At 40.7% G+C, this 18,547-nt stretch overlaps 1 protein-coding gene across 2 annotated transcripts; it reads left to right on the top strand.

The window, feature by feature from the left end:
- Positions 1–1,002: 1,002 nt before the first annotated feature.
- Positions 1,003–17,645, top strand: tspan2a (tetraspanin 2a). 2 transcript variants are annotated; one of them, XM_078170089.1, is made up of 9 exons: positions 1,003–1,215; positions 6,784–6,886; positions 14,190–14,287; positions 14,833–14,907; positions 16,023–16,115; positions 16,209–16,286; positions 16,465–16,548; positions 16,641–16,709; positions 16,825–17,645. In XM_078170089.1, exons 1-8 carry the CDS (start codon positions 1,147–1,149, stop codon positions 16,704–16,706), a joined length of 666 nt encoding a protein of 221 aa, XP_078026215.1. In that variant the 5' UTR covers positions 1,003–1,146; the 3' UTR covers positions 16,707–16,709; positions 16,825–17,645. The 2 variants fall into 2 exon arrangements, with proteins under 2 accessions (XP_078026215.1, XP_033481871.1); XM_033625980.2 differs by having other exon boundaries at positions 16,641–17,645.
- The last annotated feature ends 902 nt before the right edge of the window (positions 17,646–18,547 follow it).

Below are 18,547 nucleotides of genomic sequence, written 5' to 3'. Positions count from 1 at the left end.
AACACAAACAGGGTAATAGAGTTCCCTAAATTTGAATAAATACAAACATTAAAATTAATATTACTAATAATTAAAATATTTTATAATAATAATAACAACAATAATAATAATATAATATTAATAATAATAAGAATAATAATAAGAAGAATGATAATAATAAGAAAAAATACAAAAAATAGGCAGGGCAAGACAAAACAAAAATCACACTTCCAGGCCCCCATTATTTTATTTCTGGGGGTTTATTTAATCACTTTATTTCATTTTATTTTCTCTTATTTATCAATGTTACTGTTATTATTGATCTTACCATTGACCTTAGTTATTTATGTCTTACTTTACCTCACCTACTTGTTCTTTTTATTACTGTCTGCCCATGTGCTGTGTTCCTTTTGTACAGATTACCTGAAAAATGTAATAAAAACAGTTAAAATAAAAAATGTGTTGGGCTCCTAAAGACCCTCGGGGGTCCCTGTAGTGGCTCTGGGTGGTCTCAGCACACTGAGCAGTTTAAATTCATTACATTTACTCATGAAAAAAAATAGAGACTGCAAACAGATGGCAGATTTCTACACCAGTTTCACATCTCCCACCCACATGGATTGTTATATAAGTTGGTATTTTCTCATATCTACAAATATATTGCCTTTACAGATCAGGATTATTGGACTGAATCTGATTAAAGGGGGCTTCTTAGGTGATTTTTATCTTTGACATTACATTTAACACCTCATTAACACCCCTGGCAGTGATATTACATAGAGATCTGAACCTGCTCCTCATGTTGTTGGGGTGCCTCCTCCCCGGAGTCTCTCCCCGGGGAGATCCCAGATCCCTGAACCCCACCTCGGGTACCACACACACACACACACGCACACGCACGCACGCACACACACACACACACACACACACACACACACACACACACACACACACACATGCACACGCGCGGATGGGCGGTGCAAGTCGGCGTGCAAGGAGCAGCAGCGAGCCCGTGCAGCTTTGTGCGCATGTTCTCATGTTTGGATGGTGTGTGTATCTGTGCAGGTCATCATCATTGCATGGTTGATGTCCAACTGGAAGCCGCGAGGATTTGCAGAATAACCGCGTTCACAGATAAACGGAAATATCGACAAATCAGGTGACATCATGAGCAAAGTGCAGGGAGGGATGAAATGCGTGAAATATCTGCTTTTCGTTTTCAACTTCATCTTCTGGGTAAGTGTCCGCTTCTTTAACGGGCTCGTATGGAAACAACGTTATTGCTATTTTTAAAATAGCCCGACTGGTTTAAACAGCCTGATCATCTTTTATTATTATTTCTCCATCAATATATGTTTATTTATTTTAAATGATAATCAAGCTTTTGTTTGCATGTGAAAACCTGTCAGTGCTCCGCCTTGTTGTGCTGTTTACATGTTCAACACACTGCAGCCCAACAGTCTGACTACTGATATTATTAGATAAGGTTTTTAATTAACCTGGTTTCATTGCACACTGGAGATCGTGGGGGAGTGGATGGTGCAGATTGCTCCTCTCCACCTGCTCCATGCAAACTCCTCTGACTCTGACACTGTTTCCCCAAATCCTTCATCTTCTCATCAATCATCTTCTTTCCATTTAAATCCATTACAAAAACCTCACTACAGCTCATTAAGTCCCCTCTGTCTATGAAGTGTTTCATAATTAATGAGCGAATCAAACGGGAGCCACTAAGCCTCCTTCTCACACTGATATGATGTATGTAGTGTGTAATGTACTGTGGTTCATCCTGCAGCATCAGAGCTGCAGTGTGTCACCACTTTTCCAACACACCCACTGTTGTGTGTGTGTGTGTGTGTGTGTGTGTGTGTGTGTAACAGACAGGATTAATGTGTTTTGGGGACATCATGGAGGGTTTTGTTTTGGTCTTGTTATGCTACATTAGATCTTTCTCAGATAAGGTTACCTGTGGCTCCGGCTACTGTGGAGTCACTTTCGATTTTCTGTGCAGTGACTTGTCATCTGACATTATGTCAGGTCCCCACAGTAGCTGTGGAATACACATTTGGTGGCATGGCTTTGGCTTGTAGCCCCAAAAAACTAAGAAGGAAATGTTGGTATTGTAAGTCTCTGCAAACCACTAATATGTTACATTTGGAGGTTTCTTATATATCATATCAGCATTTCTTCAGTGACGTAGCACATGAGCTGAGTTTGTCATCAGGTGGGGAAAAAGGTGGATTGTGCACTGCCTAGGTGAGACACCTGCCAAGCTGCAGACTACTTATAGATGTCTACAGATACCCAGGATGTTTGACGTTGGGAACCGTGTCATGATGGAGAGATGCTGATCTTGTAATCCATCTTGCAGGGTCACTATGCACTTCACTCGCAACGTGGCAACCTGCCCCCAATTTCCCCGACTGTTATATATTTACGTTCTCATGTGTTCACTTGTTCCCTTTATGTGTTTTAAATTGCCGTATAATTTCTCTCCACATGCAACATTAAAGTTGAAGTTTAAGTTATCGAGACCAACAAAACCGGATGCATTTTAGCCACCCGTTGCTAAAATGCAACCACGGTGTAGTGACTAGCTTTATACTTTAGCTGCCACTGGTTGCTAATTAGCTGAATTGTTAAGATGTGTACTCAGAAAATTACTCATCATTGTTCGTTTATTTTCTCAACAGGGTCCATAATGTCCGTGTAACTGTCAGCACAAATTTACAATAAATACAGCCGTATAAATTTTAATCCAAACACAGTCGAAAACTGCTTGCTTCCCAGCATTAGCAACACCTGTGCTCACTGGGATGAATTTAAATACCATGGCCTGTCTCAGCCAGTGACATAAGCCACCTAGTGGCGTGGTGTGATATTACATTTCACACAAATCAAACATATGGTGCCAATATGGGGCTGGTGCCACGAAGAGTGGTTGTTTTTTACCGGGAAATCGCTGTTTCAGGCTAGGATTGTGCCCCCAAAACTGGGTATTTTGAGCTTTTTGAGTTTTTTTTGGACCAAAACATAATCACATGTTAACCATAGAGCTGTTAAAATGTAAAGTTTCAACGTATCCACGATATAATAATGTACAAATGTATCTGTGGTTTGCAGAAATATACAACGCCAACATTTTTTTCTGGCCGATAGGTTGCTGTGGGTTGTTGAAAAAATGCAACATGTTCCACTAAAGAGAGATCGTTCCTTTTTAGACTGTTTTATTTTAAATGATTGTAGAAGCAGGGCGAGGTTTTCTGGCACAGCTTCACCTACTTTCAAGCTCCATGGAGACGAGAAATAAGTCTAAAGAGGTCGAAACTCTAGCAACACCTGTAGTGTGCAGAATAAAAGTTGTTCTATATAGTACAAGTGTTGCTGGAGTTTTCATTTTATTACCTGCAATGGGTTGAAATAAATGCATTAAAGTAGATATAATCAATAAAACTATTGTTTCTATCATTGATTAATCTGCTAGTAATTCCCCAATATTTTTTTGGACAGTAAAATGTCTGAAAACAGTGACACAAGTCAAGTCTTTAAATTTCTAGTTTTGTCTGATAAGAGTTGAAACCCAAAGAGATCAAATCTATTATCACATAATGCATATATCGCATAATGTTTGGCATTATTTGCTTGAAGAATAACCTAAACAATTAATTGAATACCACCACAGTTGCATATTCAGACAGACTCTTGGAAGTGCCGAGGACGGATGCTGGTGTTTTACTGCTAAATGATACAGTATATATAGATCTGAACGGCTGCATTGACTCATCTGTGCTCTGTAAGACGATCACTTGTGTCACTCGGACAGACAGCGGCCTCTTTGTTTGGGAGTTTGGGGACTGAAAGCAGAGCTGTTGTGGTCGGAGCCAAAAGGGGCGTACAGTACGCTGTCATTTTGGGGTGCGGAGCCAAACGAGCAGCCAATGCCAGTGTGAGTTACATCACCCAGGCACTGTGAGGCTGGCACAGCCTGTGGCTGAAATGCACCATGGGAGATGGAGCGTTGATGCTGCTGATTAGAAGTGATATTTTGTGATGGTCCATATGGAAACATGAGCTGCTGCTTTCCTTTTCCAAATCATTTTTACTCTTTCATGAGTCTCTTTATTTTATATGTTTATCCTCTCAGATATTTTTTCATCAATTCACTGTCACAGATTCAAAGGTTGAGGTTTTTATTGTACCTTTAAATCTCTTATCCGATATCATATTAGACATAAAGATAAAGAAAGGTGGGTTGTGATTAATTTTTCAGCCTGTTAATTATTTGTCCTTGTTTGGATTTATACCGTAAAATGTTGTAAAACTTCTGTTTGTTGTAAATAAAACTTGTGATAGCATTAAACATCAATACACCCATACACATTTAGTATTAAAACCCTTCATCTGTCTTTTAATTGGATAGAAAATAGGCAGTTTAAAGGAACACCATTTCTATAGAAATATATTCACCCAGTGCTACCTTGAGTTTGTTAAGCAAACTGTTTACCTCTCATGTTTTCACGATGTAGGAAAAATCCAACAACACTGAACATTCTTGATGAATTAAAGTAAAGGGGGCTGCATCTATCAACAGCACAACCACATTAAACATTACACAACTCGTGCAGTATAATCCAAGTCTCACTTATCAAGTCGTATGTTCAGTACGTCCCAAACACATGAATTATCTCTATGAATGTTATATTTAAAACCCTGTATAAACAGTCTGAGGCATGGACGACGTGGGCATGAGCGTGCGTTTGAACACTGCTTAAGAGTTGCTCTGCACGAGCAGAGTTCAAACCATGGAAACAAAGAGCACTGGATACAGCGTTGGAGGCGGGGCTTCGTTCATTCATATGAAAGCTGCTCAGTGAGGCATGAAGCCAAAAGTTTGGCTTCCTGGGTATAAAATTAGCGAGATCTTCCCCCTTGTGCAGCCCATAGTGCAGGCGCACTGGAGACTTCTGCCAGCCGAGCACCTAACCTCGAGTTTATTCATTCATTTTCCGAAACTGCTTATCCTGTTGGGGGTCACGGGGGGGCTGGAGCCAATCCCAGCTGACACTGGGCGAGAGGCAGGATACATCCTGGACAGGTCACCAGACTATCACAGGGCTGACACATAGAGACAGACAACCATTCACACTCACATTCACACCTACGGACAATTTAATGTCCGGAGCCGGAGCACGTGGAGAAAACCTAGTTTAGCACTCCACTAATCTGAATGGGGATAAGGTGATTTAATCGTGCTGCTCTGTAAGACTTTCAAAATGTTATCGGACTAAATTGATCAAACCCTAATAGTGAAATGAGTCATGTCATGGGGGTTGTTACGCTTAATGAAATGCATCCACTGATTTACAGACATCTCTTTCCCAATGTAATTCAATGGGGAAAAGTCCTTTTGGGCCCACTGGCATCATGTGACAGATCCGGAAGTTGTAATTCCACAATTTGGCCATTATGTAAAATTGGCTTCAAAGCCCGGCCTTGTTCCTGGAGGCTTGGATCAAACCCATGTGACTGCCCATGCACGGTACTTGTAATGTTGTACAGGACATCACATTTTGGGTTTACTTGACCTTATACTTAATTCTACCTAACTCAGACCTGCTGTCCTTGTCCGTGGACACTTTTGTGCCATCTAGTGGTAGTAAGAGCACAACACACTAATCCATGTAAAAACAAGATGGCAGCCATCTCTGCCAAGTCGGTCTGCAGCCAATCCCCACACCTTTATGATTAATGTTTGCAGTTTGATGGCAACAAATTTGACCAGTTTTAGCAACAGTTACAAGACGCTGTTAATTAGGAAGTACTCATTTGAAGACGTTGGGACTTTACTATCGTCTCATTTGAGGGCATTGGGACTTAATTATCATTGACAATGTTTAGTTTTTTATATTTATCAAGTCCTACTGATTCCAAATAGCTAGGAGAAATTAAAAATGTAGACCAAACAAAAGGAGGTCATACTGCACAAGTTCCGTGAGAGTTTGTAGACAGATTTTTTTTATGAAGTTTTGTTGTTAAATACAGACCCTATGACTTCAAGTCATCAAAATTTTCCGGTTTTGGATTCTTAATTCGGCGTGAAGACAGTTTTTTTCATGAATTCAATGTAACACAGGGTGAGTAATGGATACACAGATGATCATTTTGTGGGTGAGGTATTCCTTAAAACAATGCCATTGACGTGTATGTTGAAGGTCGGAGGGATTAACTTTCTCAGGGTGACACCTGGTTTCAATCGATTGGTTTATTCCAGGTCAAACTCACCCAGGGAGCAATGACATCCTCTCAACATTGTGACAAACTCATCAGACACATCACCTGATACTCTGTCTTTAGGCTATACTTAAACACAACGACAAGTAACAACGAGATTATTGCAAAAATGTCAGAGAAACAAAATTATTTGGCTTCACATGCAGCTTCTGTGACCAGTTTGAGAGTCTAAACCTTTAGTTACTCAGGAGGCAAAGCATTAACATCTCTGTCAGCAGTTTGTTTGGAATAAATAGAAGAAAAGAAAACGGACAGTGAGCATCAATAGCCACTTTCCTGTGGAGACAGCCACCTGCAGAATATTAATCAAGTGCCAAAGGAAAAGAACATGATGGGCCTCAATGTTTAACTGTGAAGTGATTTCTGGGCAACAACACTGAGAGGTTTTCACCAAAGACAGCACTTGAGTCCTAAAAATAATTAGGGACCATACTTCTGGAAAGTTTAAACACTGAGCATTGATATTATGTGAAAGTGTGTATTTATGAAATGATCTCACTTCTCGCTCCTCAGCTGTCGGGCCTGTTGGTGCTGGCTGTGGGACTTTGGCTCAGGTTTGACCCAGACACAGTGGAGCTGCTGACGGGTGACAGCGCCCCTGACACCTTCTTCATAGGTACGTCACACCTTACCTCACCACCACAGATCCTAAAATGTGGTGCAAGATTCGTTTATTTTACTGTGAAAACTGCTGTATTGTCTTGATTCAGTGAAGTCATTTTAATGTCTCAGTGGTGCCAGTTGTGTGTATACCCACCTCTCAACTATGCAGCGATGCAGAAATGTGCTGCAGCTGTTTTTACAAGTAATAAAAGATGCTCAAAGACATGATGATCTCTCTGGAGACTAGGGGAAAAATTTGGTATATTTGAAGCTGGACCCTATTTTCTCATGTTTTTGTTACGAGATGACTAATGTAGGCAACAATTTTAGAAACTGGTCCAATCCTGAGGGAGACCACGTCATCCGGCATGGCGAAACAGGCTGCAATGTAATCCTCACGGGCACTTGTGCACCGTCAATTTACGTCCATTTAAAGTGTTTGTTTTTGCCACAGACAGGCTCTGGTTGTTTCAACAAGTGTCTGACTACATCAGGGAAAGAATCCCGACAGAGAAATGAAATGGTTTCTTTACATTTCGCGTGATCTTTTCTGTTTGTTATTGTGTGTGACTAGGTCTCGCTCAAGGAGAAGTATAAGTCTTTTCCACATTGTCGAAATCAGCCAAATAGTTCGCCATGACAATGAAAAACTTTTACATAGCACAAAGCTGCACCTTAATGTTCTTTTGTTCTTTCCCATGTGCTATTCTCTCTGTTTACCAATGAATGTATGGTCAATGACAAATGCCTACCTGGCTCACACTAAGACCCTTCAAACATGGTGTCATGTCAATCAGCAAGTTAGAAATGAATGTGGCCAAGACTGAAGCAGTGTTTATACACACGAAACAAGATCTGAAGACAGAGCCGGTTTCATGTTGAAACTGTGGAAATACTAAGGTACAGATCTGGACTCCACTGTGAGCTTCTCTGGAAGTACTGAGTGTTTTTCCAAGGAATGCTCCCAGCGACTTGATCTTCTTAGGAAACTCAGTGGCCTTGGCGTGAGTAAGCAGGTTTTAGAATTAGTGTGCCAAACTATGGTTGAGAGAGTTTTAACATTTCACCTTCCTGGTTCGGTCATGTTAACTGTACATTTAAGAATAAACTCTGTGGGATTGTGACAATGGCAAGTAAAATAGTTGGCAGGCCACAAAAGCCCTTGACCCAACTCTTTACAGAAAGGACAAGGAAGTTTCATAGACAAGTTTCTTAGCAGGTAGCTCCCATCTTCTTGTCAGCCACTACATGGTTCCTCTGGCGCCTAAAAACTGTATATAGGAAGTCCTTCATCCCGCGTGCCATCAGTATTCTTAACTCAATAACGTGACTGATGAGTTTCAAGTGTTTTGCAACGACTTTGTATGTTTGTTTTATTGACCATTTGTCTACTTTTACGATGTTTCATTTTGTGTTTGGTGAGCCGAAGACAAATCTCCACCCATAGTGGACAATAAAGATATATTCTATTCTATTCCCAGCACTCCTCTCTTCAACTCTCACTAACATTTCCACCGTTGACTTCCTGCAACAAGTCACTTTTCGCATGTTTTTAGAGTGAGACTTCTCCTTGAGCGAGACTTGGTTACACACAATAACAAACAGACTTTCCTTTCCATAATATTGTCAGACACTTCTAATAACAATCTGAGCCTGTCAGTGGCGAAAACAAACACTTTAAATGGACGTAAATTGACGTTGCACAATTGCCCCATGCGGTTACATTGCAGCCTGTTTGCTGCTTGGGGCTGCAGTGCTCTCTCTCAATACTGGACCAATTTTAAACTTAGTCGTCTCCATTAATCACATAGACAAAAAGACATGGAAAAATAGGGTCCAGGTTGAAAAATATCATTGGTTGCCTTTAAGACACATTTTCGACTACACGAAGGTGTAAAAACAAAACAAAATCTTAATGTCTTCTTTTCAGTGAACACAGTGCAGCACCAGCTTCACGCTTGATGACTTCAGCTTTTACAGTGTGCTTTGATAATCATTTAACAAACCCTTGTTAACTTCCCCGGGGGATTCCCCTACACCATTTTAACTGAAGGACCTTTCAGGGCCGCAGGTGTTACTGAGTGTTAAAGAGCGCTTAACAGGCACATTTACCCCGATGCATCGTGATGTTTCCTCACTTCCTCCACATGACGGAAACTCACTTTCTGAGTGGTTTTAACCCTCATTTATACCCTCACTTATCCGGTGGTTTTTTAAAGCCTCACATGACTTGCCACTGTGCTACGAGGGGAAGTGAAAGAGGACATGTCAAGCAACTATTGACATGCACCATTAGTGGTAGTGCTCTGGTTTATGGGTTATGGGTAGAATTGCTCATGTTTACAAATATGGATTAGATTTTCCTGTCACTGGAATAATAAAAACGGATCAATTGGAGACGCTCAGGCAGTGACAAATGGAGCTGAGCCTCAAACTGACTAATGAACAGCTCCGTCTCTTTGATGAAATATCTGACAGCACTTTGGACTCAGGTGACTTCTGATTGATATTGAATGCTCCTCTGCAGAGCTCTGAATAAAACAGCAGGTGATTAAAACATACAGTAGACAAGACAAACAGCCTTCAGTGTGTAGTAGTGCTGCAGAGCTCCATACAATAGGCCCTCTCTGTCTCGCTCTGCGTAGGAACGGATGATTAGAATGAAGCCTATTCTTGCTACTCCCGGTTAGACCATGACCTAAAATGGTGACTTCACTTCATCAGCTCTCTGCTGTGCTTTCATGGGACTGGCTGCCTCCCTCAGGACATGAGGAGCAGGTTGGGTGGGGCAGGTGACGGGAGTCTATCCTGAAGTTTATCCTTTAGTAGCAGTTATAATAATAATGTACCACGCAGCGCAGCTTTGCAAGAAAAAAAGGGAGTGTTTCCGACAGTAGCTTGTGGAAATGTGAGGGGGAAATGCACACAGGGATTAAAAGCAAAGCCTTTTTTAAAAACAAGAAAACAGCCTAAAAACATGACTGTAAATATAAATCACATAATAAAAAACTGACATTAATGCTGTAACACAACATTATTATTATTATTGAGCTGAAATATACAGATGTACTCACAGTGTTTCATTCCTTTATGCAAACTATTCGAGGTGAGATAAATTTTGTTCAGTTTGGTTTAATTTGACATGCAAATATCACAGAGCTCGAACAACTTGTCACACACATTTTACTGTGATTACACATCACAGATACAGTTACTTGGAAGATATGATCATCTTGTTACGTATGTACATATGCTATAACATAGCATCTCTGTATGGATCAAGCAGTCCATGAATCCTTTAGAATAATGTCCATGTTACCCAGCTACAACATTAAAGTGCTGCTCACTCAGTCGTGCATCAGTAGTAATAATATTCCCGTAGAGTATAATAAAAACACTGAAAGGAGTCGATCTGCAACATGTACATTTTGCTAACAATACTTCTGTGCTTGTACTTATCAGGACTCAACACTAACTTTTAAAGATGGTTGCCAGGTCGGCAAAGAGGCATCAGCTTTTTGTTGCCAAAACTGAAAATATGGTTGCCATTTTTTGTCACCTTTTGAGTAATTAAGATAATATACAGCTTAATAATGAAAATGTGACATCAGAGAGTTTCTAAAGGTAACTGAACTACCTTGTAACTTGTTACTGTAACTGAGCAGTGTAGTGCACTCTGTAGTCTGTGTTTTATCTGATACTTAACAGAATTTAAATCTTAAGTTTTAAGTGTGATTTATTCTTGTGCGTCAGCTCTATGCAGTGCTGCAGTTTCACCTCTAAAACACTAGTCGGCGACAGGGTTTCTGTGAAGTGCTTTAAAGTTCACTTGATTCAACACACACATTAAACATGGCTTAATAGCGACAATTTCAAACACAATCACACAAATCAGCTTCACTATAATTCGCAGCATTCGCAGACAAAGCACTTGTCTTTATCTGGACACATTTTCTCCACAAATACAACATGCTAATGTTTTTAGCACAAGTCTATGGCATTTTACATTGTATAAATTAGCCTAGCGTCTATGAAAACAGGAACAACAGCATCATTTAACAAAGGTAACATTACAAATTTTGTCTCCATTACTGCTCATAAGGTTCACTGACAAAACAACTGTCTCATATTAAACTTGTTTTCCAAACAAATGTAACATGCTAACGTTATTAGCACAAGCCTATGGCATTTTACATTGTCTAAATTAGTCTAGTAATGAGTGGAGATTTCCTCTGCTCATATGAAGCCAGGATAAATCACACACAAGACTTAAGAGGCTTAACTGTCTTCACAATTTATTGTTTCTTATCTGTGAAAGTAAAGTAAATAAAAGCTTCGTTTCCACTGAGGGAAATGGTTTCAGCTTCCAAAACTAGACTGCGTTGTTGGACGTGTAGTTACATTTCTAGGGAGGTGCAAGTCAGGCTATGGCGTAGGCTCTATGTCGATGCAGAGCCTTAACTGTAGGTACAGCGTCGATTCGACACAGAGGTATAGATCCTGTTTATCAGTTAACCTGTCCACCCTCAACTCTGGCTGTGCAAAATCTTATGATTGCCTGTGTTCAGTGCTCTTGTTGCTTTGAGCTGCAGTGCCTGTTCAGCCCGGAGTTTAGCCCCCGTTTAGCTGCTGGGATAGTTTCATCTCCCAAGACTTCACAAATTTACTTTGTGATGTTCACTTAGGTTCATCTGGTTCGTTGGTTGAATCATTTTGCACATAGGCTTGTCTCTAATATAGACGCCTGTGCTCACGCTAGTAAACGAATGCAGACCATGCAGCGTTGTCTGGTTTGGGCATTGAAGCTAATTTTACCTTGTGGCCAAAGGAGGAATTACAACTTCCAGGTCTGTCACGTGTTGCCATTGGGACCAAAAAGACTTTTTGGATACACGTGAAAGAGACATCTGTAAATTAGTAGATACATTTTTTTGATCGCCACAACACCCATGAAATGACTTGTTTTACTTTGGAGGTTTGATCTATTCAGTCAGATAACATTTCTAATGTCTAGTAAAGCCGCACAATTTAATTATTTTATCCACATTCAGGTCAGCAGAGGGTTAAACAGTTGAAGTTAACCACCTCACTGTCATAAGCCTGTAGTGCGCCTGCTCCTGCCCCGCGATGCAGAACATTCGCGTAATTTCATACTGCAGACATCAAGCTTTTTTGGATTCATACACCACTGAGCAACTTTTATAAGACTTACCAGGGCCCCGTCTCCAACATCGTATCCAGTTCTGTTCGTACATCCATGGTTCTGACTGTAACAGCCACATTTACATATTACTAATGCAACAAATATAAAAAATGTATGTATTTATGTGTTTCACATTTTACTGTATATGTTAAAACGTGGCTGCAAATGATGAAAACCAGAGGCCAAAAATTGGTTGCCAGTTTCTCAAAGTGGTTGCCATGGCAACCTGGCAACCGTAACTGTCGAGCCCCGCTCATGCAAAAGTCTGAATGCAGAACTTTGATCTGTAACCAGGTATTTTTACTTTGTTGTGTTGCCACAACAGACTGCAGCAGATTACTGAGTGCAACGTTATCGGTTTATCTGTAAATCTGAAAGATCCTGCAGAGGATCGATCGTCTGACAGAGGAGCCTTAGCAACAAAATAAATATCATCATCATGAGCGCCCTGAGCAGGACGCTGGAGCGTTTGCTGCTGCCTCAACATTCACCTTCAGCAAAGAGTCTGAACAGAGTGATACCATAACAAGTCAAAGTGGAGGCATTCCCTAAGGGTGAATCACTTTCCATTCTGTCACCTGTGTTGCTGTGTGCGCCTGCATGTAAACAGCCATTATGTGCATTTACAAGACGCAGACACTGAAGAGACAGCGAGATGTTTACACTAACATGTATCACTACCAGCTACCTGCTATCTGCATTAAAGAGAAGGAAGTGTAGGGTTCTGCTGGATATCACCGGTTTCACTAAGAGGAAGGACTGAAAACATCACCAGCCAAGATCAGCTCTGTGCAGACACTTTGTATACACAGTAGAAGCTGTCTTGGCCCATTATATTTTCCATTGCTAACCTCCTCCTTCGAAACAAGCGGATCCCTCGTTTCCAGCCCCCTTCAGCTATTCACCTCGTCTTCACCTCCCCTTTTGTTCAACAGCAAGAAAACAACAGCTTGCAGTCCCCCCATGTGGATTAATTAAGTTGCTGCAGTGGTTGCTGTCTATGTTACCGATTAGACCCTTAGCGTGGACCTCAGGGACAGGTCGGGTGTATGGTTACAGTGTGAAGGGCTCAGTAGTGAGTGCAGGGAGCAGGGGAGCAGACCTGACGACATCAAGGCTCGTGGGGGAGCTGGGATGGTTGGGGGATGTAGTCTAATTTTGTAGCAATCAGACACCCGAAAATTAGATTTTCCTTTTTACCAGACAGACGGCATCTGTTGTGCTACTTTACCCTGCAGGTCCATGAACGCACCGAGTCCGAGTAATTGGAAATAACACCAATACATCAAAAGAGTAAACCGGAAGCCTGGTTCCTCAGTAGACTCCATGGCTCCATTAGCTTTAATTCAAATTCAAATCGTGATACTGCACAGAGTGACTGCACCTCTGAGACGCAGACGGGTAGGATTTCCAGCTATTTGCAGCTCGCCTGCAGCAGAACACAGTCTAGTGTCTTGTTTTGTTCAACGCACTCAGAAGGATGGACAGATGGTATTTATTTTCAGAGGTTTCAGTTATTGGACTGTGAAGCACTGATACATCTTGAAAGCAGTATTTTCCTGGAGCTGTACAACATAAAACACAACGACCACGACACCAGGACACAGTTTAAACACCAACTCTCACCTGACACATTAAATATACTCATCTGTCACTTATGATATGTAAAGTGGAGGCAAAATGACACAAAAGAACTATTTTAAGCAGCGAGCCAAACAACAGTGTCAGAGATTCTTTTTTGGTTTGCAACTTCTTTTAATCTCGACTCAAAGCTTTAAAATTCTCATGTGACTGGACTTAAGGAGTGGGCTGATAATACTCAGACTGAATTGTGGGTGGAGATTCAGATCTTTTGCTGCTCAAAGAGTTTCCCCCCTACACTTTTCTGCTGGTGCTCAAACACAACAGCCTCTTCTTATAAACTCTGCTTAAACAGACACAACAGCAGCTGGGTCCTGCTGCCATCCTCAGCTGAAGCTGTGAACTGCAGTCATGTGACAGAGCACACTGTGATTCTAGTCCTCCAGTCTATTTAGGATATAAATTCCTCTTCTTGATTCATTTGTACAGATTAAAAAACAAGTGCTAATCTGTGTGCTCTGTCTCTCCTCAGCTGTGTACATCCTCCTCGGTGCAGGAGGGTTGATGATGATTGTTGGGTTCTTCGGTTGTTTTGGGGCTGTGCGTGAGTCTCAGTGTCTTCTTGCATCGGTGAGTTAAGGTGCTCACTTTATTTTCACAGGTCTCTCATTTCCTAGTAATTTCCATTAAGTTTTCTGAAAAGATCTATGTGCAATTTTTATTAATTACAGGTGAAATTGAGTTCTATTGATATACTTACTGGTATTAATTCATTCATTCCAATGAATGGTGAGAGTAACCAGGTCATTAGTCAGCGTACAGCTGGTGAAAACAATCTGCCATGTGTCTGCAGACAAGCTCACAATTAAAATTATGATGAATAAAAAGTCTATTGATAAAAGAGTAAAGGATGGATTTTTACTTTAGTTTAAACAGAGTGGTTTTCTTTTATTACATTCCTATTTTCCCTGTAAATAAAGTCGTACCTAATGAAATACGTCTCTCCAGTAAACTTCCGAGAAAATAGAAAAATAAGAAATTTACAAAAACAATCTCAGACTGTTTGCAGAGGTAAAAAAAATCAATATTAGGAAAATTCAGTGTTGCTTCCTGTTTTTGTTTGAATGATAGCCCTTGCCGTAAGGCAGTTAATAAGCCACTTTTCTGTTCTGCAGTTCTTTGCTTGCCTTCTGATAATCTTCGGAGCTGAGATCGCCGCTGGTGTGTTTGGATTCATAAACAAGGAACAGGTACAACACTTCAAGGTTCTGTTGGTAACATTTTTATGCAGACGAGAGAGCTTTTAGAAACGTGCGGAATAAAAATCGCTTTTATGACTGTGAATCAATAATTATAAAAGCTTTGACAGGTCCAAAATGAATGTTTTGTTTACCTCTTCGTAAGATGTCTGATGTTTGTTTACCACTTCTGACAAAGCTTGTGAGCCAACAGTGTAATGACGTTGGTATCATGTGGTATCTCAGTGTTCTCACCGATCAAGAGTCTAAGTAGTTAGCTAGTTGTGCCTTGTTAGTGTGAGCTAACACAGCAGCAGCAATTAACATCCAACACTGAGCTGTTAAACGGTCCCAAAAACTCACACCAACACTTAATATTCTTGCCTTTAAACCTGTTAATAACCATGAGGTAATATTGGCAGTGTAAAGCTAGCAGTTAGCTTTGTAACTGTGTGTGCTGGCGGATTTTGTCCCTAGTGCGGAGCTCATTTTCCCGCAGCGACGGTCTCCTAGCAGAGGTGGACAAGTACTATGGGATCTCATAATAAACAGAGAGCAGGTGCAGGGCAAGTCATGAGAAGAACGTACCAGTGCCAGAAATCAGGGGTGAAAAACAAAAATGATTGCAACATATTAAAATAATGCAGCATCTTCTTTCCTTGCCTGTAGTTGAAATCAGTGGCCTTTTCCTTTCCTTTTCCAAATATGATGAGACATAAAAGCAATAAGGGGTAACTTTTTTGTCACGGCAGGTGGCGAGCCATGTCCTAAAATTACCATAACATTACATTAATTAATCATGATTCTTGAAACAGCACCTCACAAAGTACCTAAATCTATAGTTTATGTAAGGCTACATGTTGCAGAATGAATTCACTTCTTCACATGACAAAGTCATCACTTGGCATGACTGAATCTGTCCGTCCACTCAGCCATAGATATGCAGGTTGTGCAATTGTCAACCACTTGTACTTTGAGTAACAGCAGTGTGATGACATTAATACAATGGAATTGGGGGAAGGCTGACATCTAGTGGCTAATCTTATCAATAGCATTTGATTGTAATCTGAATTCACCCCCAAAATCCCTTAAATAACAGATTGTTTGCCATCTTTTCTCAACAACAGATTGTCGAGGAAGTCCAAAAGTTTTACAGGAACTCTGTGGCTGACGTCACCAATCCGAACGGCACCGCAATCGCATTAATTTACCAAAAAACTGTGAGTAAAACTTCTCCTCCTTCATATGATCGTCACCCTTAACACCACCAGCATCACAATTTCAATCTTTTTTTTTACTTTTCACACTTACAGCTGAACTGCTGTGAGGGCTCCATATCAGACACCACTGTTGAACCTTGCAAAGATGCAGAGGATGGGGAGAAAACCAAGGTAAACCCTACTGCCTGCTGTAACACTTTATACCCACATGGTGGCAGTATAGCACTGATTTAAGATCAAACTATTTGCACATAACACTATCTGCTTAGTGTTATGTGTCAGGTATGTTAGATGATTCACAGCAGGATTGTGTGCAGCACCTGTTATTAACCATATGAATGACTTTTAGGACTGTCTTGCTGCAATAACAGAGTTCTTCAATGAAAAGCTGCATATTATTGGATACATAGGGATTGGGATCGCAGGAGTCATGGTGAGAATTACAAAACCTTGAATTTAAACTTCACAAACCTAAAATCATAATCCCAGTTGCTTTAACATGTCCCCAAAATGTGTCTGTTTCAGATCATAGGAATGATCTTCAGTATGGTTCTGTGTTGCGCCATCAGGAACAACAGGGAGGTTATATAGTCGGTGAGTTGACCCCCCCCACAACCCCCACCAGCCGGCCCACTGATCCCTTAGTAATCAACCTGTCTGCGTAAAGAAGGGAAACACCAAAGTTACATTTCAATGTCATTTCTCATAGTCCAGAGTGATCTGGTGGGGGAGTATCACAAAGAGAGAGTACGGTACATCCCAGGTGTCCATGGGCCAAATTCAACACGATACGCTGGATCGTTATCTTCACACCTTCTCCTCAACTCCACCAGCACTGAAAATTTATTTCTCCGTTCTTTTTCCCGTAACACATGCTCTGCTTTTGGCACAACTCTGTGACATTCCTCCGTCTTAACATCTGTTTGTTACATAGTGCTGCACTGTAGCTACAGCACAGTACACGAAGCCTTCTTTGACACAGGAATGTTGTGACTGCTGTAAATACGGACAGCTATTTTATGCACCTGCTGTTAACATTTATTGTGCCCTTTTTATGTAATCAATACTACTTTGTGTGCTTAAATGTTTTGAGGACTAGCCTACCTTTGCTGAGTAAATTTCCATGATGTGCCTATGTAGTCACACAGACGTCCAGCTACCACACTATTTACCTATCCCTTGTGATTTGAATATGATGTAAATAAGCTCCCTGTCACCACCCTCAAGTATTTCTACTCTAAAGCACAATGGTGGAAGTGTGGATATGATATCAACCCAAAGGGTTAGGGAAGGTCTGATGATAAACTGCCACTCTGTGAATCTCCAAATTCAACTAAAAGGTCATGAGTAACACTATTTTTTGAGCTCTTCTGGAGCACGTGTGAACTGTAACAGTGAGCTAGTTTGCATTTTGTGTGAGTTATTTTGGATGTAAATTTTGTTGGTGTGCCAATAAGATGTGAATTTTAGAATAATATAGTTTATGCCATACTGTTAACCGTAATAAAACAAAAATATTGGGTGCTTTTATTCGGTGTGTGTGGTATTTTCTGTCTTTGAAGTGTGTGAAACAGACATGTGCTTCCTGTGATGTGTCAGAGGTTAGAGACAGAGCAGTGGTATTGTGTAAATTTTGTGGTCAGTTGGTTTCCTGAAACTTGACAGAGCACTGTTACAAGAAATGGCAGCCATTCAGAATAGCAGCACAGCGCGAAACCAGAGATACACAGACTACACCGACAGAAAGAGCCCAGGACTGTAGAGGCATTACTACATCTTTGCTGAAGGCCTGCTGACTTACTTACATGCATTTGTAAAAATGTAATTTCTCTATACTTCTTCTAACATCTAAAAGACAATGTGACCCCTTTAATTCCCGCCCTTTTCTCTCTGTGCATCAATAACAGTTGAACAAGCTTGGTACCCGCGTGAACCTTGCTCAGCTTTCCCCTTTCCTGTTACACTTATGCTGTATGCTGTGTTTTCTCTATGCCAAGGGTCGGCAACCTTTACTATCAAAAGAGCCATTTTTGGCCATAAAAACTAAACAAAAAATCTGTCTGGAGCCACAAAACATATTTGAGCCACATAACAAATGTAACACAGCCTTTTAAGTCGAATTCTGCCTATCAACATTACTAACAGATCTAAGTGAGCATTCATTAATATGTTTTATCACAAGGTGGCTCATCTGCAGTGGGATATTTTTGATTATTTGGTACTAAAACTTGGCAGCAAATTTGTCCACACTATTAAAGTCTCTATTTTCCCCTGAGACTTTTCCCTTTTTGGATCTAGAATCCACAGCTAGCCCAGCTTGGTAGACTCAACACTACTGTAGCCATCGTTAGTGATGTCTTTAGAGGAAAAGGCGCCAGGCCACAGACGTATGACACACATTTTAGTTGATTAATGTTAAAACATTTCTTTAA

Source organism: Epinephelus lanceolatus, chromosome 1 (assembly GCF_041903045.1).
Source record: "Epinephelus lanceolatus isolate andai-2023 chromosome 1, ASM4190304v1, whole genome shotgun sequence".
NCBI lineage: Eukaryota > Metazoa > Chordata > Actinopteri > Perciformes > Serranidae > Epinephelus > Epinephelus lanceolatus.
This window is presented reverse-complemented; position numbering and strand designations above follow the sequence as displayed.

What these genes read in the sequence shown, in the direction of transcription:
- tspan2a (XM_078170089.1), top strand. Translation starts at nt 1,147, where the DNA reads ATGAGCAAAGTGCAGGGAGGGATGAAATGCGTGAAATATCTGCTTTTC. An exon ending in TTTTCAACTTCATCTTCTGG is followed by an intron (nt 1,216 to 6,783) that starts GTAAGTGTCCGC and finishes CTCGCTCCTCAG; the next exon opens with CTGTCGGGCCTGTTGGTGCT. An exon ending in GATTCATAAACAAGGAACAG is followed by an intron (nt 14,908 to 16,022) that starts GTACAACACTTC and finishes TCTCAACAACAG; the next exon opens with ATTGTCGAGGAAGTCCAAAA.